The 21152-nt window shown below is 47.1% G+C and overlaps 1 protein-coding gene across 1 annotated transcript in view; it reads left to right on the forward strand.

Moving 5' to 3' along the window:
* The window catches only part of LOC144687754 (SEC14-like protein 2), a 74610-nt gene that overhangs the window by 27238 nt on the left and 26220 nt on the right, over positions 1–21152 (forward strand). Inside the window, exons 4-8 of the mRNA XM_078554234.1 lie at positions 7136–7198; positions 9913–10101; positions 14939–15034; positions 16361–16421; positions 19661–19744. Coding sequence (XP_078410360.1) covers positions 7136–7198; positions 9913–10101; positions 14939–15034; positions 16361–16421; positions 19661–19744 — 493 coding nt within the window. The remainder of the gene's footprint in view (positions 1–7135; positions 7199–9912; positions 10102–14938; positions 15035–16360; positions 16422–19660; positions 19745–21152) is intronic.

Consider the following 21152-nt stretch of genomic DNA (forward strand, 5'->3'; position numbering starts at 1 on the left):
TAAAAATTGCAATGAATATAAGTAACCATTTTATCTTCAATATAAACTACCAGTCAAGCCCTTTCTCTTTCTAAAAAATGTTTTCCCATTTCATTCCCTAGATCAGATGTTGTTCCAATGTTTCTGCCAATGTTTCATATGATGTGAGTGAGAGTGCCCTGGTTGCTTTAATTTTCCATTCCAATCTTTGATTGAAATTTTTATCAATGACATGGCCAAAATTTTTACATTTCTGGTTAAGGAGTGTCAGCTGCAAATCTGATCCTATCAGTGCCCGAAGCAACAACACTGGCTAGATTCATCTTCTGTGTAATCGTAACATAGTGATGTCTTTCCCATTGGAGCTCTGCCTAACATCCTTTTAGGACTGTTTCATCATCCTAGTCAAATGGTCAGTTGATTATTTAAATGATTTTCTCAATATTACAATATATTTTGATGATCATGCAGATACTATCTTGGTATCAAGATGTTTCAGAATTTTGTTTAGTAATAGTTGATGTTCTGCACAGCACCACCAACATCCTGGGGGTTGCAATTGACCAGAAACTCATCAGCACCAGCCATATAAATACTGTGACTACAAGAGACGTTGGAGGCTGGGAATTCTGCGGCAAGTAACTCACCTCCTGACTCCCCAAAGCCTGTCCACCATCTACAAGGTACAAGTCAGGAGGGTGATGGAATACTTTCCATTTGCCTGGATGAGTGCAGCTCCAACAACACTCAAGAAACTCGACACCATTTAGGACAAAGCAGCGCACTTGATTGGCACTCCATCCACCACCTTAAACATTCACTCCCTCCATCACCGGTGCACAGTTGCAGCAGTGTGTACCATCTACAAGATGCACTGCAATGACTTATCCAAGGCCCCATTGACAGCACCTTCCAAACGTGACCTCTACCTCCTGGAAGGACTAGGGCAGCAAATGCTTGGAAACACCACCACCTTCAAGTTCCCCTCCAAGTCACACACTACTCTGACTTGGAATTAAACCTCAATTCCTTCATCATCAATGGGTCAAAAAGCTGGAACTCCCTCCCTAACGGCACTGTGGGTGTAGACTGCAGCGATTCAGGAAGGCTGGTCAACGCAACCATCTCAAGGAAAATTGCTGGCCTAACCAGCAATGCTCACATCCAATGAACAAATTTTTAAAAAAGCCTCAGTCTATTCAGATTGTATTTCATTGCCAGTTGTTCCCCTAAAAACTACTGAATATTTCACATTGAGTTCGTTATTAAATGGTGTTTGAAAAAAATGCTTGTCAAATGCTGTGGCATGCTCAACCTCTGTTATTTAATATGGGGCTGAATTTAATCCAGCCTGTTGTGACGGGAAACATGGTGACTGGGCTCACGTAATCAAGGCTGGGGCCTTGCGTCAGTGCCCCGGCAGTAGTAAAACCTTGCTTGGTGAACAGGCCCACGGGGGGAACTTGCCCGCTCACAGCAGGATGTCAAATAGGGTCCCGAAATGAGCCAATTGACATCATTTTTCCCTGAGCTCACTGGAATTTGGTGGTGGCTCAGGGATTAAATGGGAGTCGCATGGCTTTCTTGTACCTCCTGAAGGCAGTCCAGCAAACCCTGTCAGGTTTGCCAGAGGCTTACTGTGGGCAGGGAGTGTTCCCTCATTGCCAGGCACTCAGTGCCTCATCGAGGGACCCCGGTATTGTGCAGGGATGTAGCCACTGAAACTGACCCCATGCCCTTGCCTTCCTGCCTCCCTGTCTCTCACAACTCCGCCCCGCGGACCCCATCCCTCCCTCACTCACCTGTGTCCAAGGACAATGGGTCCTGGTTAAGTCCATGGAGCATTACTGACAGCAGCCACCACTCACAGCGGCGCTGATGGCAGTGGAGAGCTATCGGGCCTCTGATTGGCTGACAGCTCTCGGTGGGGGGGGGTGGTGGGATAGGACAGGATTTTTGCCGCAGGGGTCTTAAATCATGGGGGAGGCCTGATGCTGACCAGTTAAGTGCCTGGTATGCACTTAATTTGGTTGGCCTCTCCCATAGGAGCGATGCGGGTTTCCCACCGGTTCTCGAACCAGTGGGCAAGAATCCTGTCACTAATGTAGGGTGGAAATTTCTGAGCCCGCTGGCGGTGGGCGTGATAGGTGTCGTGCGCAGAAAATATGGCGTGACCTGCTTCACAGCAGCATGAAGGCAGGTTGTGATTGTGGTGGGCCGCGATTCCCGCCATCTGTAGGCGGGGAGCTAATTGTAATACATCAGCATATACTTAAAAGACCAACCCGCCAGGCTCTTGGAACCCCTCCGTATCGTCCGTCCATGTCGGTGGGAAAGCACGCCGATGTGTTTCACAACAGCACACAGGCGATGTGCACTTGGCGGCCTTCACTGAGGTGAGTGAGCAACAGCGTTCTCCACAGCTCGCATGTTGTTTACAGGCCTCAGGGGTGCCAGGGGGGTGGGGGAAACTGATGCCTGGCCCCGGAGGCCACTGCTGAGGGGTGGGGGTGGGGGTGGGTGTCTGGGGGCAAGTGCTGGCCAGCCTCGGAGACGACTGTTGTCGGTGGTGGGGGGTTAAGTGCTGCCTTGGCGCTGCATCCGGCGCACAGGCAATCGAGGTGGGGGGGTCAGGGTAAGCGAGAGGAGTGGCCACGCAGTATGGACACTTGTATAAACTGACCATGACTCTGCAGCTGAGACAGATCAGGCGCAGCCACAGGGATATGATTGGTGTCCGGCTCCTAGCCTGCCCACCCATGCAAGCATCGCGGAGACACCAAAGGGCCACCAAGCGCTCCATAACTTACACTTCTCCCCCGCCAGCCTCCCCACCCCCCTGGCACGGACTTCGGGTCCGCCACCACTTTATTGGACTGCGGAGCAGTTGGGCTGCACACATTGTACAATCTCCTCGTCAACGCTCGCCATGCAGCAGTCGCTGCTGGAGGCGCTCACAGTCCCTTGCAATCTCAGCATCCTGGTTTGTCCCCCATGTCGCAGGTTGACAGGGCAGCCAGGCAGCGCACTCATCTCTGGCCATCTGAGGGGCGACCAGCATTAAACCGCGGTCACACAGGGCCAGGAAAGGTGCTAAGTACAGCCATGATAACCACGTCTCACTCTCTCTCTCTTTCATGCTGCAGGAGGACCACGTCAGGATCACGGATCCTGGTGACCTAGCTGTCTGCCTGATGGTCTACAGAGACTGTAGCCGGGGCTCCCACACATGCTGCCCAGGAGTGACAGCGAGCCATGGCTGGTTGGCACCTAGTGACACCCAGGGTCTATAGATGCCGCCTGCCATTCCTGCAGATGACTGAGAACCAGTGTCGCTGACGACTGCGCATGTCTAGGGACCTGGTGGCTCACATCTGCCACTTACTGCGGGACTTGGAGCCAAGGGGACATGGAGGGCATCCACTGCCAGTGGCTGTGAAAGTGACCACGGCGCTCAATTTCTATGCCAGTGGCTCCTTTAAGGGCTCCACAGGTGACCTCTGTGGGAATTCACAATCCGCCACCCACAAATGCACCCATGAGGTCACGGATGCCATCTTCTCCAGGGCACACAACTTTATGCATTTCGCCCAGGACCGGGACAGCCAGGATGCAAGGGCCATTGGATTCACCCTAATCTTGGGATTCCCACAGGTGCAGAGTGCGATTATCAGCACTTATGAGGTGCTCAGGTCTCCATCGCTACACTCCGTGGACTTCATCAACCGCAAGGGCTTCCACTCATTGAACATGCAGCTGGTGTGCGACCACCAGAAATGCATCTTGCAGGTGTGCGCACAGTTTCCAGGGAGTGTGCACGACATCTACATCCTGTGTCGCTCGCAGATCCCTGCAGCCTTCCAGGGTCCACAGAGGCTGCAGGGTTGGCTCCTTGGGGACAAGGGCTACCCACAGTGGACGTGGCTGATGACACCCGTGCGGTGGCCTCAGACTGCAGCAGAGCGATGGTATAATGAGGCTCATGCAGCAGCTCACAACTTGGTGGAGCAGACCATCGGGATGGTGAAGATGCGGTTCCGGTGCCTGGACCGGTCTGGTGGTGCCCTGCAATACAGTCCACAGAGGGTGTCACACATCGTCGTCATCTACTGCGCCCTTTACAACCTGGCGTTGTAGCGGGGAGAGGACCTGGCTGAGGAGGAGATGGAGGAGCTGCATGTCTCCCCCGATGAGGAGGACGCCGATGGGGATGAGGGTTAGGGGGTCTTCAGTGGTGAGAATGATGTGGATAAGGCTCTTGCACTGGCTAGATGAGGCAGATGCACTCGGGAGGCCCTCATAGCTGCCAGATTTGTGGACAATGATGACAACATGCAGTGAGGTGACCCCGTAGATCCTCACATCGCAGTTGTGAACGTTTGACTCCAGTCTGGCTTATCACAGCACCAATACCCTCTGAGAGAATGCTCCTGTCATGGAGATGCAGTGGAGGCTCTAATAGTCGCTCGATTGCAGGAGGATGATGACAACATGAAGTGAGGCCACTCCATAGATCTTCACATAGCCTCTGTGAATGTCTGACTCCTGTCTGGCTGAGGGCAGTTCACTTGCGCTCCACGATCAGGGCCATCTCAGAGATGCAGCCATGAAACTTTAAATGCATTTAATGCTGTGTCCGCCTTCAGCACCTCAGCCCTTCAAGAGCTGGTGCACAGCATCACTGGTCGCAGATGCTGGTGTGATGGGGGCCAGCCCCACCTTAAAGGTGCTGAGATCCCACAGAGAGAATGAGAGAACCCTCTGACGCCTGCCCACTACATTCTGGCAGCAATGACCAGCATCACCGAGGTGCAGGCATCAGTAATATTTCCAGGGAGCGTGAGGTTGGACCATCACTATGGTCTGAAGGCTGCACAGAGCACAAGGAAGAGGCCCTGGACTGGGATACCTGCCTTTATCTTGTGCAGAAAGGTTTCACATCTGAGTGACAAGAACACTGCTCATCAGAAAAAGGAGCCACAGACAGGAAGTCAATCTTAGGAGTTTATTGACAATAGTGAACAGCATGTACAAGTGATCAACACCCATGCCCAGGCTGTGCAACTACTTTTACCTAACTTTCCTAACCCTGCCGCTACGTCTTGGTGCTCCCTGGACATCCACAGCGGAGATTGCTGACTGTGATGCCCTGTCTGGGATGACTTTGGCGGATGTCTTCTGGAGGGCCAAGACTTGGAGGGCCCCGGCCTGCTTTTGGGGTCCTGCTGGGTGGCAGTGGCACCTTCCTTGGCCTGTGAAGCTGGAGCTGCGGAGCTCACAGGAAGAGAGGATTCGGATGGGCAGGTCACTCCCAGAATTACCTGGGTGGATGGCCCCAGAGTGTGCACCTGCTGATCCTCCTCCCTATGGGTGCCCGAGGGCCCCTGGCTGACTCCCTGAGCGGAAGGGGTAGCTGGAGTGAGATCAAGCTGCCCAGCACCCCTCTCGTGTAAACACTGTTGGAGGCCAACTATGGCATCAGCGATGGAGTTAAGCCCACGCAGCAGTGCAGGAGTGACGTCCTGGACCAAGGTCTCCATGGCAGTCGCCATCCTGCCAGTGTTGACCTCGGTGCATTGTAATGTCGGCGCTATCACCTCAGTCTGAAGACGGACGGACTTCTGCATTGTGCCTTGCAATCTGAGGAGTGCAGTGGACATCCCTTCCTGATGTTCCCGAGCTTGCCTTTGTAGCTCCAGCAACTGTGACATGACCGAGTTCAGAGGCTCATCATCTGACTCGGACTCAGCAATGTTCTGGCCTCCAGCAACCCTCTGAGCGCCGGGGACCTGGGAAGTCCCTGTCTCCACCTGCTGTGGATCAGACAGTGCAATGTGCTCACCAGATTGTGATCCCGAGGCTACTCTAAAGCTAGGTCCCACTGAGGTGTGTGTCTTTGCGCTGGTGGAGGGTGTGGGTGAGCACTGTGACGGGACTTCAGGGAGGGTGCCTTCAGATTCCTCTACAGAGGTTCCTTTGGGGCTTGATTGGAGGCCCTGGGTCATGGACTCTGTCAACTGTTTGCCAGATGTGCCTGTGAAAGCAAAGGGAGATAATTAGTGCATGGCAGTGGCCTGTGAAAGAGGATACATCACTCACAGCATGGTCATCTGATGGATGTTGCACTGCTGGATCCTCACTCAGTAGAGCAGCGCCGACCTCACTGTCAGCACAGGACCGGTCCTGGTCATCACCGGCCAGCTGGATGGCTCTGTTTTCGAATTCTGTCAGAACTTTGATCTCCAGCATCCCTCCACCTGTCTGTGACCTTTCCCTCCTGTTGTGAGCCAGTTTATCCTGCATGGATAGAGATGGGGAGAGTGTATCAGGATGCCTGCTGGGCCAGATGATAAGTATGCCTGGCCTGTGTGGATGGTGAGTGGTCCCATGGACTGGATGAAGACAATGACGGTGTGTGTGAGAGAGTGAATGGTGATGTCCTTTGCACTGGCAGTGAGTGAGGGCCCTGTGGATGTGTGATGGGTTTGTGAGTGTGTGAGTTGTGAGTGATGAAAAGAGTGACTTACCCTGGTGGAACGGAGGAGATCATCCGTCCTTTTGCGGCACTGGGTGGCTGTCCTTCTCCGCAGGGCATTTGCGCTGACCACTGCTGCCACCGCCTCCCAAGCTGGGTTGGTGACGTTGTGCCCATCCTGTGGCCAAAGCGGAGGTACAGCACATCCCACCGGGCCTCCACGGCATCCAGCAGTCGCTTGAGGGACCCGTCGTTGAAGCGGCGGGGGTGGGGGGGCTGCAGTCTTTTTGCCTTTGCTGGTCATGTCTCCTGGACAGCGGTGGTGAGCTGGTGGCGATGAGCGCTTTGCTGGCGGCTGCCTTTTAAAGATGGCGGCTGACATGATGCAACAAGCGGGGTGATGGCAGTCGGGCGAATGAGAGCTCGCTTGCCATGGAAACAGCGTGTTTCACGGGAGTGATTAAACAATGAGGCAGGCTCGGCATGGTACAGTGTGAAAATCTGCCATTTTTGTTGGCGGGTAGGACCCCATTTTACTCGCCCGCTACTGCACCAAGTGCAATTCCGGGGAAATTCCGCCCATTAAATCCAGCCCATGATGCCAATAAATAAGTATGTTCAAAGAGTTGACAATGATGCTGTGTAGATGGGGAGGTAACTTTTCTCCCGGTTTATTTTTAGCATGTAGAGTTCAGGAGACAGATGAGAGCTGACACGCTCAGGAGTGACTGGGAACCCCCTGAGGTAAGACTGTACCTGTGCCCATCTTTGAAAATAAAACTTTGTGATCTGTCTCAAATCCGATTTAACAGATGGATGAACCCTGAACTTTGCACTCAACATTATAAACATAAACATGTTATTGACAAGATAGGTTTGTATCTTGAGAATACTTAAACTCACTTCCCCTCGCCTTCTCCCAGAATACTGTCCTCACAGTTGGGACACTGTTGCAGAGGAATGGGAACCCCACCCCCAACCCCACCACCCCCCACCGAGCTTCTTAATGTGCTAGTTTCTCTGGAAGGGAGAAGACTGTTCTAGGAATGCGGGGGTGGGGTGGGGTGGGGTGGGGGTTAACTTTGAAGTAAGCAAGTTCTATAGAAGGGGACAAAAGCATCAGATCATTTAGAAAAGAGGGGGAAAATATAATAATGGAGTGGCATTATAAGCTGTTTTGCCTTCCTAACTGAACTAAATCAGCTAGACTAAGATTTATATATGTGGAGAAACCTGATGATAATTAAACAATTAAAGAATCATAGAATAGTCACACAGAAGGAGGTCATTCAGCCCATCGAGTCTGCACCTGCCCCTTTGAAGAACAATCCAGTTAGTCCTACTCCCCATTCTTTCCCTTCACCCCATGTGCTATTTTCACCATCAAGTATTTATCCAATTTTCTTTTCAAGGCTACTATTGAATCTGTGCCTATCATCCCACCAGTCAGTGCATTCCAAATCTGAACTACTCATTGCACAAACCATTTTCCTTCATGTCACCCCTGGTTCTTTGCCAATCACCTCAACTTGTTGTCCTTTTTTCAATCAAGCACTCAGCCATTGGAAACAGTTTCTCTTTATTGAATTTTTATCTAAACCCTCCATGATTTTGAACACCTCCATCAAATCTCCTCTTAGCTTTTCTGCTCTGAGGAGAACCCCAGCTTTTCCAGTCTATCCAGGTAATTGTATTCCTTCATTCCTGGAACCATTCTGTTAAATCTCTCCTGTACCACCTCCCAAACCTTTATGTCCTTCCTAAAGCATGGTGCCCAGAATCGGACACAATATTCCATTTAGGGCCGAATTCGTGTTTTCTATAGGTTTAGCAGAACTGCTTGGCTTTTGTACCCTATGCCATTATTTATAAAGTCTAGAATCCCAAAGGCTTTATTAGCTGCTTTGTTAACCTGTGTCATCTTGAAATCTATTACTATCTTCCTCAGTGTTTACTACATTTACAAATTTCAAGTCATCTGCAAATTTCAAAATTGTGTCCCGTACTCCCAAGTCCAGCAGTGAGGATTGATAAAGAGAACAGACCAAAAAGAAAGAAAATTTAACAATACAAAGACCAAACAGAAAAGGAATGTTGGGAAGGACAGACTAAACATATAGATGTGCAAATGTGTTGACTAGAACCACTTGCAATAAGATGATTCAACAACAACGAGCTGACTCAAGCCTATTATGACAATTGTGATGCCCTAGGGATCTCAGCAACAATTTTAACCACTGCTAAACTATTGTGCAACACAGAAAAAAATCAAAATATTCATTCAGGACAGACTAGGCAGTGAACGAAATGGAGTAGCTCTATATATCAGGGTTACCTGGAAGGTAAAGGAAGTAAATCTATTTGGTACAGGATAAGCTTCCCAATGGGATAATCTGGCCAGACGTATGTAGTGTGAAGGGAGCAACGATAATTCTTGGGGTTTCTTATTGAACACTAAGTGAAAATAAACAGGATAGAATACTAATGAAGAGGTAAGGGAGGTATTTGCAAACTGAAAGGTCCATACTGATGGGGGCTTTAACCTAACCTACAATGAGTAAACAAAAGCACTCCAGAATCTAAGCTAAGTGACCGAGATAGCATAATGGAAATAGAACCGTGACACCCGTGGTAACAACATCCATAAAATGGTTCAATTTGACATAAACTGGGATTAACCAGTATTGGAAACCAATTTTTAGGTACACAACTTTAAAATTACCCACGCCAAAGCAATGAGAGAAGAGATTAAATAAATCGACTGGCGGCAATATTCAATTCAGGATATCCATTTCAGAATGCTATGAGACAACACTATGAACCAAACAATACTATGAAAATTAAACAGGTAGCAATGAGCAATATTCCAAGCTTAGCTGTGACCTGAGGACAAGGAGACGTAGAAAGCAACTGGTGAAAGGCAAGTTCAGAACTGATGTCAAGCAACATTTCTTCATACAAGGAGTAACTCAGGCTCTTCAGGAATAATGGAAGTTTAAAACTCTGGAGGCAATTTTATGGAGAGCTGGATCTTAGGTAACAATGGAAGCATTGGCTGGATGGGCCAGATGTGCCTCCTAATTTGTGCATATCGTTGTGATGTTATTGCTATCACAGTTTATTTAGTTTTTCTGCAGTTCTTTGGCAGATTTGAACAACATCCATTAATTGTTTAGATCAGCTGCTCCATTTTGAAAATCTGGCAGCAGCCCAAATACAGGAAAATGTATTCCTTTTTTTAAAAAGAAAGAGGGAACTAGAGAAGATACTAATCAAGGTAGCTCCTGTGCACATTCTGCCTAGGGGTACTGAGACCCACTTTTGGATGCGCTCTTCTCTCCTCTGTGCTGTGGGAGTTCTTGGGAGAGGCAAAGAAAATTGGAAACGTGGAGGGAGATTAGACGAAGCGTTTCTCGGGAACGTTGACTCTGGGAATTGAGCTCTTTGTCCTCTGCCAGGTCATTTCTCGTTATTTCGCCGGAGGAATGTGCGGCTATGACAAAGAAGGCAGCCCCATTTGGTACGACGTGATTGGCCCTTTGGATCCAAGAGGCTTGATGCATTCGGCATCTAAGCAGGATTTTTTAAAGACGAAAATCCGAGACTGTGAGTTGCTGAGGGAGGAGTGTGCCAGACAGTCTAAAAAGGTAAGGGGCTATGAGGAAATTTAAAATGGGAGACATGCTGGATGAGCAGCCGCTGAGCCCTGAATCTCTTGGCTTTTTGGAACTCAGAATACAAAGTTTTTCCTTGTTGAACTCTTGGGCTAGGATTTTATGGCCCCTCCCACCTGGCAGGATATTACGGTCCTGCCGAATTAAATGGAAATTTAAACGGCCGGCCCCATCCGCCGACAAGAGAGACTCTACAGAAGGGGCCATAAAATCCTGGCCCTGCATTTTGAAGATGAGTTGCACTGTTACCAGTAATAAAATTCCAGGTGCCTCATTCTTATTTGACTCTCCCTTTATACTACTGCACTGAAAAGTAACATTTTGGGTTTTAAGGATCAAGGACAATTTTCGTTTGATTGACTTTCATTTGGAGCTATCTTCGTATTGATAGCCTGTTTTGAAGTTAAAATTCCAAAGGAATCCCGGGACGAGAAAGGTTAACTTGTGAAGACAGGTTGCATAGACTTGACTTGTATTCCCTTGAGTATAAAAGACAACAGGCTGATTAATTGAGGTGCTTGTGATGAAAAGATCTGATAAAGTAGATAGAAGTCTTTCTCGCTGTATCGGGAGTCAGGAACAAGGGGGTGTAACCTTTGCACTGAAACAAAGGGTAGTGGAATTCTGAAACTTTTTTCTTGAAGGGCAGAATTTTGCCCTTGTCGGGCAGGCTCGGCGGGAGCGGTCGAGAAGCCGCCCGCGATCGGGGCAGGACCGCGATTTCATGCTGGTGGGCCAATTAAGCATGAAAGCTGCCTCAGGGAGATGAAGGTATATAAAAAAATAATAATTTTAAGGTGTTAAAAAGCATGTCCCCTCATGTGACTCATGTCCTCTGAGCAGGGACATGTTAGAAATTAGTATGAAATTTTTTTTTTAATGACTGATCAAAACCTCATCCCGCCCATGGATGAGGTTTCACAAAATTGCAAAGGCCACTTGGCCTATTCCCCTGCTCGCCAACTGGAAGGTTGGACAGGCAGTGAAAAATTAAATTCAATTACGTTGTTAATGGCCTTAACAGACCTTTTAATTGCCGGCGGGTGCGCTACTGACTCCCGCATGCGCCCACCGACCGAAATATCGCGCGAGTGCATGATGACGTCGGGACGCTCGCCCGACATCACCGTGCATCATTTTACGCTTGTTTGGGTCAGGTGCGCGCCTGCCCAACGAGCTAAAAATTTTGGCCTAACTCATTGCGGGCTGTGAGTGGCACTGGCAAGGACAGCATTTATTGCCCGTCCCTAACTGCCCTTGAGAAGGTGGCGGTGAGCCGCCTTCTTGAATCGTTGCAGTCCATGTGGTGTAGGTGCACCCACAGTGCTGTTAGGAAGGGAATTCTGGATTTTGACCCAGCGACACTGAAGTAATGGCGATATATTTCCAGGTCAGGATGGTGTGTGGCTGTGAGAAGAACTTGCAGATGGTGATGTTCCCTTGCAACTGCTGTCCTTGTTCTGCGAGGTGGTATAAGTCATGGGTTTGGTGTTGTCAAAGGAACTTTGACAAGTTGCTGCAGTGCATCTAGTAGATGGTACACACTGCTGCCACTGCAAAGAATTCCCAGCCTCTGACCTGCTCTTCTAGCCTTAGTATTGATATGGTTGGTCCAGTTAAGTTTTGAACACCCAAAAAACAGCTGAGGCTGGGGTCAATTGAAAATTTTAACACTGAGATCAACAGATTTTTATAGACAAGAATATTGAGGCTTATGGAACCAAGGCGGGAAATTGGAGTTAAAATACAGACCATCCATGATCAAATTGAATGGTAGAACAGACTCGAGGGGCTGAATAGCCTGTTTCTGTTCATATGATCCTATGAGGCATGGTCTATGAATGATAGTGGTGCTTTCACCACCACCTGGTATTTGTTTCAGTGTTAAATCTATATATTTCATACTATAAAGGGTAGACTCAAGTGGGGAAGTCCTGTGGTAATAGTGCTCAGGCAGATATGAATCAAGCATAACTACAGAAGGAATGCAAATTTATTTTTGTAAAATGATCTGTCTCTGTCCCCACAAGGGAGACTCAAACTATTGGGTTTTCCCAAGTGCTAACAACTCTCAAGTACTAGAAGGGTGGGTTCAGGGTGGAAATTCCATTTTTGGGTGAGAGTGCACTGTGCACATGCATGCTGGAGGCACCAGGCTCACCTGAAATTGGGTTTCATACTCATTTGATTAAATGCCGTGCACTGCCAGCACCTGCAGCACCCTCCAGAGACACCACGCTGGTCACTGAGAAACAGTTTGAGCTGCTTGCCTCGCCAGCAGCTGTACATCTTTAGTGCTGACCTACAGGTTTCTGCTTCACGCTCCTGGTAGAGTTAAGGACAAATACATACTTAAATAAATGCCGCCTGCTTAGTTGCATCACAAAGATCTGGCGTCGTGCTCCCAAAAGCAGACACCTCTGGTCACGATTACATTGTTACTTTCAATGTCAATAGTGATTTTATTTCCTGCCCTTAGTCAGATGGTGCTTGTGGTCTCTGCCTGAGAGACAGGTGTGCAACCTGTTTGTTGGCTCTATACAATGGCAAGTTATTTCATGCCAGTAGGAGGCGGTAAGAGCAGGTTGGGTTTACCCTTCCAATGATTTCTTTGTGTCCATTGTTGGGAACCATCCAACCCCTACTCAGCCTCTCTCATTGGTCACGTAACATAGATTAGAATTTGATGTATAGGAACTGAGGCACAAACCTTTGCATGTGCCATTGTGTTATCTTTAGTTCAGTGCATTTTAATTATAGATTACAGTTTGAAATTCAATGCTGCAAAGGAATGTGTCATCAGTTTTAATGTTAATTTAATTGTAAGTCAGGAAACAAAACTATTTGTGTATGTTTAGCACGTAAGGCCATTGATCTCTGGAGCAGTAAGTTTAACAGCACTTGTTCTGGACTAGCAGAGTGGAACGATGTTTATGTCCTGTCACGAAAATATATGAAACATATAGAATAGAATCATAGAATGATTACAGCACAGAAGGAGGCCATTCAGCCAGTCCTATCTGTGCCAGCTCTCTGCAAGAGTGACTCAGTTAATTCCACACTCCTCCCCTCTCCCAGTAGCCCTGGAAATTTTTATTCAGGTACCCATTGAACGGGTCTATATTTTCTGGAGTTTAGAAGAATAGGTGGTGATCTCAATGAAATGTGTACATTCTTAGAGAGCTTGACAGGGTAAATACTGAGCGACTGTTTTCCTTCATTGGAGAGTCTAGAACTACAGGTTGGACACTTGGGACTGAGATGAGGGGAAATTTCTTCACTCGGACAACTGTGAATCTTTGGAATTCTATCTCCCGAGGGCTGTGGATGCTCAATCGTTGAGTTTATTCAAGACTAAGATTGATACTTTTGGGGTGCTAAGGGAATCAAAGGATATGGAGATAGGATGGAAAAGTGGAGTTGAAGTTAAAGATCAACTTTGATCTTATTGAATGGCGGAGCAGCTCGAGGGGATGTGTGGTTTACTCCTGCTCCTGTGTCTTGGTTCTTTTCCTCATCAGGCACTTCTCACTCAGGCAGGCCAGCAGCAAGCACTAAATACCAACAGCAAATCTCTGGGAAGCCCCAGTGTTTTCCAGCTTCCTGTTTAATGATTATTTCAGCTTTTGGCTAATTTCAGCAAAATTGGGTTACACAATGTACAGAACACTGCCAGCATTACAGCTACACAGATTGTCAATGTACATTAAAATGTGGTACAGGATGACACTGTGAAAAAGAAAAAGAACTTGCAAAATAGGAGCAGGAAACAAACTAATTTGTCAAGGCACCTTCCTTTCTGTCCTTTTCGCCCATATGTGGGCCTGCATCTTCTTTTTGATCTGCTGTACAGATTCCATAGGCAGAATTTTCTGCCTGTCGGGCAGGCGCGGGCGGGCACAGACCCAGTCGGCGCTCCCGATTGGGTCCGCGCCGCCATTTTACGTAGGCGGGCCAATTAAGGCCCGCCCAGCGTGACGCATGCCTGAAAGCGCTGTGTGCTCCCTGTGCAGGTGGTGGGAGAGGGGCTGCCTGAGTCAGGAGTGCACTCTTGCACACACGTGTGCGAAAGAGCGCAGAAATCTCCCTGAGGGGAGATAAGTTTTAAGGTTAAACAGTCTAATAAAGTGGTGAAATTTTTTTATGACATGTCCCCTCATGTGAAACTGTCACATGAGCTGGCACATGTGCATTAATTTTAATAAAAATTTTTGTGAAAATTTAAAATCATTCATGAAACCTCATCCCCGCCCATGGATGAGGTTCCATGAAAAATGTGAAGGCCGCCTGGGCTCTTCGCCTGCCCGTGAAGAGGTTGGACGGGCAGCTCAGGTAATTGTTTTATTGGCTTTTTAAATGGCCTTAATAGGCCTTTGACAGTTCGGCGGGCGCGCAGCCAAGTCGGCTGCATGTGTGCTGGACTGAAAATCTAAATGACGTGCGGTGACATTGGGACGCACGCCCGACATCACCGCGCGTCATTTTACGCCTTGGCGAGCGGGCCCTGCCCCCACTTGCCGAGCCGAAGATTCTGCCCTTTAGAGTTAGCCTTTTGCACACTAGATTGTGATCTTGATACATGGGATATGGCAATGGTATAATGGCATCAAAAATAGTTTCTTGAGCTAAGAGCGGATGCTGAACCACAAAATGTCAAAAGCAAGTTATGAACTCAAATTATGCATTGGTCTTAAGCACTTAAACAAGTTAATTAATGTTTATTCATCTCTCTTTTGGAATAATAAAATATAAAATGACTTGGTTGACCATATCCTAGCTAAACGTTGATTTAGTGTTTTTCTTTTTGCAGCACAATAAACAAATTGAGGCGATCACAATGATCTATGATTGTGAGAATCTAGGATTGAAGCATTTATGGAAACCTGCTGTTGAACTGTATGGAGAGGTAAGGCAGCCACAATTTAGGATTTACTGAATCTTTTTATAGAGTATAATACATATTGGAGAGTGATTAAAGGGCAATAATCTCATGGAAGGTTTCAGGTAGTTCATTATATAAAGCATAATGGGCAGAATTTTCTCGGGTCCATGGTGGCAAGCTTGCAGGCATGAGGCCCAGGAAAATAGGGGGAGAGGACGGCTTCCCACCCATTCTTCCTGCTGGATAAGTGTCCCAAGAGTAGACAGGGGCACAGTTCGGCTAACCACACCATGGAGGCAGGCAGCAAATTTACCTACTCAGGGCCCCAATTGGGGGTGATTGGGAGGGCTTGCAGCATTTTGCTAGTGCTGGAGCAGCCCCGTGCCCTGTGTGGAGGCGACCAGCCAAGTGGAGGCTGTCTCCCAGCAGCAGTCAGGGTTGGAGGGGCCATCAGAGCCAGAGGCTCTGCATCCTAAACGAGGGAACTGCAGGCATTAAAGGACGCTCCAGTGACCCCAACATTCCAAGCAGAGGAGCTTCCCCTCTGCTCCAAGGGGCTCGCCTCTTAAATAATTATCTTTACAGCTCTGAGGGTGCCTCATATTGAGGCACCTTCACAGTCTCCAACCTGCCTCAGCAGCACCCATCTTTCCCGATGGGGTGGCTGAGGCTCCAGAGCTGCCGGCTCTCTGATTGGGCCGGTAGCAATGGGAACCCGGACAGCAAGCACAGAGACGGCCAATTAGGGGGCCACCTCTGGGAATATTGCTGAACCAGTCTGGCTTTTGGCAAGTACGGGCTCGGGACCCCATTTGGTCCTTACATTGGGGTCCCAAAGCCCATGGAAAAATCCTGCCCAATGGATCTGGAAGAGTGATGTGATTACAAGCAGTAATCCAATAGAGGTTACCAATGATTTCTTATATAGAGATATGTAGGAGTGATTATAAGTGGTAATCTAATTGAGTGAACTTGTGAAATAATAAATGCTATTGGTCTATACCATTATCTGAAGCTGGAGGCAAAATTACAACCATGTTATTAACTGATGTTATTTTCAATATGCACGGTTTGAATTGATTCTGCTTTAAGTAAGTTTATGTGTCAACAATGGCTATCAGTTTGGAGATCTACGCTAGCTACTTGTGGTTTCACCTCTCTGTTGCATATTGAAATACACACAAGAGGCCAGCTGTGTAATTACTGCTGGCATAATACTAATCTGTAGATAATTACAGGGCAGCTCTAGGTCTCGTGTAGAATCTGAAGCAATAATGAATGGGTTGGACTTTTAACTTTTCAAACATTGACTGAAACTTATCCACATCTTAAATGTCATTACTTAACCAGGTACTTACCATGTTTGAGGATAACTACCCTGAGGGTTTAAAGACATTGTTTGTTATCAAAGGTAGGCAACTTTGGTTAAAACCCATTTGTAAACGTAGGGAAAGTGATTGGCTGTGGGACGTGATTGGCTGTGGGACGTGATTGGCTGTGGGACGTGATTGGCTGTGGGACGTGATTGGCTGTGGGACGTTGAAAATATTCTGAGTTGATTATATAGATAAGGCTAATAGTGGAATTTGGGGTGTTCCATCAAAAACATTTGGCTCTCTGTTAAGTGTGAGCTTGGCTTAGTGGTAGCACTCTGGCTTCCAAAAGCAACAACTTGCATTTATGTGGCATCTTTAATGTAGTAAAACTTTCCATGACTCCAGGAACGTAAACACATAACCTAGGCTTACATTTTAGTACAGTACTGAGGGAAACCTCCATTGTTGGAGGTTTAACCAGTCACTTCCATCTGCTTAGGTGAATCTAAAAGGCCCCCAGGGGCAGGTGTTCTCATAAGGCCTTGGCTGATATTCGTATCGCAACCAAAACAGGTTTAAATTTCATGGAGCCTCGCTCTGTGCAAATTGGCTACAAAATAACAGTGATCATCACACTTCAAAGTATCTTATTGGCTCATGGCTTTTTGGGATGCCCTGAGGATGTAAAGGCATCATGTAAATGTACGTTATGCCATGACAGGCTACCTAACTTTAAATCTTAGATGAATTATTGCAACTTAATTAAGTGTTTTCACTTGGGCCTACACATTATAAAGGTGATGTGGCACCCAACAGTGTCGGGTAACAACAGAGGTTGCAGGATTGAACTGTTCATTAGAGCACTCCTGCTCCTGCAAAGACTTACCTGGGCCTCTTCTGGCCACAATCCCCGCTGTTAAAATCGGGCGCACGCCAGAACGATGTCATCAGACTGCAGTAATGCCAACCCCACTGTCCCATAAATCACGAGACCAACCCTTAGGAGAGAGATTTGGTATAAAAGTCATGAGGTAATCAATATAACAGTTAAGATTATTAAGTTAAGGTAAGATTAACAGTTGCTTTTTAAACCCCAGTAGTGGCCTATTTAAGCCCTCACTGGTCAGAGCTCTTTACAAAAACTATACTGCTGCATCTGAAAATGCTTTATAAAAAACTTCAAAAACCCCTACCTATTACCCATAAATGTGTTCATAATGAAGAATCAGCCCTTCCACTACAGTCTGTATTGACTGAAACAGCTGCCCCCTTATAAGATGAAACCCAACCTACATGTCCCAGCTTAATGCAGTAATATATTAAAATACATTTATCTACAGCGGAATAACTATTATCACTTCCAAATTTGACATTCAAAATATTAGAGCAGCAGTTAAATTAATGCAAACATATGAATAATAACTGAAAGGTAAAGACCCCCTGATCCATTCAGCCTGTCCCACACAATTACCAACAGACCTTATGCAGGGACACACCTCAAAGTGCTTTACATTGAAGAGCGCAAAACAGCGGGTGTTAAGCAGGAGGGGAAAGTTTAAAAATAAAGAGTAATGTGGAAAATGAAGGCACAACAGAAGAAAAGTGCTTTAGAGAGCATTTTAAAGCAGAAAAGGTACAGAGAATTGAAGGGAGAGGGCAAGACTGTAGTGACTACACGAGAGGCCGTCAGTTGTGAAGAAGTGAAAAATGAAGAAGCTCGGTGTTTGAGAACTGGGCGGCAAATGCAGGAATTTGAAAATTGGGCCAAAAGCTTAACTCAGATCCTCAGGGCTTCCATAGTGCCTAAGCCAAGAGAGAAAGGTGACACGAGCACTGTGACCCCAACCCCACCCCCCGCTCCAACTTTTTCCCCGGTGGGGTACTTACCCTTTTTTTAAAAAAAAAAGCAGTTGGTAGCTTCAGGGCCTTGCAGACCTGAAACCTGTAACCAAGTCGCCAATCATCAGACCAGAGGGCATCATATTGGATTCGCGTCAAAAGTGGGGCCGTGTGGAATTTCCCGGTCAGTTTGTGAGACCCTCCGCTGAGGCCGAAACACAGCCAGGGGATGGAGGTGGTCTTCTGGTGACAGACTGGAGTGCCAGTTAGGGAATCCCCCCTTCCTTAACACCCACCATTGCCATTGGGCAATGGCTGTGGCCACTGGCTATCCAGTGGAGGGATTACCCCTTCACAATGACAGCCTCACAGCTGCGGCCTTTTTCAATTGAAAATTTTTTAAAAATCTCTTCAGATGACGCCTCCATCCTGAGACACCCTCTCTCTTACTTGCATCAGCAGTTCACACTTCATAGGATGGGGCTACTGATGTGTCATTGCGGTCGGGCCTCCTATTGGCACTCTAGCCTCAGGAGCCTGCCCAGTATACTGAATTTGACGGCAAGTGGGCCATCTCTTCAAAGATCGCGTCAGGCGTCTGACACCAACTCAACGTGGGGTTGGGACCCGCAAATGCGCCTGGCACCACGGTCCCTACCCAGGAACAAAAGTTCTGCCCAGGAGTCCAAGCAACTGTCAGCAGTAGAAAAATCCCAAAATTTCACCGGTCTCTCACAAGATCATGAGTGAAGTTAGGTTTGGCTGAGAAATCATTTCTCTGACAATTCATGAGAGCTTGCATGGCGGAGTCTGGGACTGTGCATCTGTAAATAGGCCACAATGCGTATTAGAGAGTGTCAAGGTCAGGGAAGTGCTTGTTGAAATGGCATGCACCTCAAACAGTTCTGGGATGGTGCAGGATGTTGCCAAAACCAACTTTAACTCCTGGACAGCCTGGCTTAAGATTGGGGCTAGTGTCTATGCTCACATGGAGAAGGGCCACTTTGGAAGAGTGCAGGAGGACAGTTGTCATTAATGGGACAATAGCAACAAGAAAATAGAGAACAGTAGCATAGTGGCTATGAAACCATTCGATTGTTGCAAAAAAACTCAGCTGGTTCACTAATGCCCTTTCGAGAAGAAAATCTGGCATCCTTATCCAGTCTGGCCTAAATGTGACTCCAGACCCACAGCAATGTGGCTGACTCTTAACTGCTCTAGAAATAGCCTATCAAGCAACTCAGTTGCATCCAAGGTGGCGCTCCACTGCCACCTTCTCACATAGGCAATTAGGGATAGGCAATAAATGTTGGCCTTGCCAGTGATGCCCACAACCTGTGAATGAATGAAAAAAAATCAGTGCTTTCAGGAGAGGAGGGCAATAAAATGTTGTATTGGTTTCAACTTCTGCTTCTGATCATTGTCTATGATAATGATAAATGGATTTCTCAGTGCACTAGTCCTTTGATCACTGATTTATTTGTGGTTATTACAGCACCAAAAATTTTCCCTGTGGCCTACAATCTCATAAAGCATTTTCTCAGTGAAGACACACGCAAGAAAATTCAAGTATTAGGAGGTAAGTTCCTTCTGAGCAGTTATTATAACTTGTTGTACACCTGGTCTTTCCTTTCTGTTGAATAAACAAATAAACCTGCAGACTGCACAGGGTGGTACTGTTGCTGCCAGATTCAGACTTGTGTTTTTGTTGTGATATTCACAATGAGAATAACCTTGAATGTTTGCATGCAGTTGCATTATTGTGTTTATGTGTGTGTTTAAGCTCAGAGGTCTTCCTGTTTTAGCTTCATTATCCTACTCTTTTTCTATTCATTCGTTCATTCATAGGATCTGGGCTTAGCTGGAAAAGATCAGCATTTGTTGCCCATCACTAATTGTCCTACAGAAGATGGTGGTGAGCCACCTTCTTGAACCGCTGCAGTCTATGTGGTGTAGGTACACCCACAGTGCTATTAGGGAGGGAGTTCCAGGATTTTGACCCAACATTAGTGAAGGAGTGGCAGTGGAACTTGGAGGTGGTCATGTTCCCAAGTGCCTGCTGCCCTTGTCCTTCTAGGTGGTGGAGGTCATGGGTTTGGATAGTGCTGTCGCAGGAGGCTTGACGAGTTGCTGCAGTGCATCTTGTAGATGGCATACACTACTGCCACTGTGCCTCAGTGGTGGAGAGAGGGAATGTTTAAGGTGGTGGATGGGGTGCTGATCAAGCATGCTGCTTTGTCCTGGATGGCGTTGAGCTTCTTGAGTGTTGTTGGAGCTGCACTCATCCAGGCAAGTATTCCATCACACTGTTGACTTGTGTCTTGTAGATGGTGGACAGGCTTTTGAGAATCAGTAGGTGACTCACTCACTGCAGAATTTCAAGCCTCTGACCTGCTTTGATAACTACAGGATTTATATGGCTGGTCCAGTTAAGTTTTGGATCTGTAGTGACCTCCAGGAGACTGATGGTGTGGGCTTTGATGACAACAATGTTATTGAAGATCAAGGGGAGATGGTTAGATTCTCTCTTGTTGGAGGTGGCCATTGCCTGGCACTTGTGTGACACATGTGTCCTTGCCACTTATCAGTCCAAGCTTGGATGCTGTTCAGGCCTTGCTGTATGTGGGCATGGATTGCTGCAGTATGTGCAAATGATTAGACTGAGTTAAAAGTTCAATTGTCAGAGAAAACAATCAAAATGAAGCTTTAGTTATATTATCAGGGGACAACCACTTTGAATAAAATAAGGAAATGTTTTGCTTATCGTTATAAGCTCAGCAACAGGAAGCAGCTTTATTGTATAATCTTTCTCTAACAATTACAAATGGCTGGAGCACAGGCTAGTCATAAATCTGGCAGTGATTAGCTAAAGCAGCACCAGAATATCTAGTATGGTACAGAAGCAATAAGTAAGCTGTGTGTAATGTAGGATTCTTGGATGCATTACTGTCTTTTTCTCACTAACTGACATCTTTTACTGGGGTTTA

The sequence above is a fragment of the Cetorhinus maximus genome, chromosome 12, assembly GCF_964194155.1.
Source record: "Cetorhinus maximus chromosome 12, sCetMax3.hap1.1, whole genome shotgun sequence".
In the NCBI taxonomy this organism is placed as follows: Eukaryota; Metazoa; Chordata; class Chondrichthyes; order Lamniformes; family Cetorhinidae; genus Cetorhinus; species Cetorhinus maximus.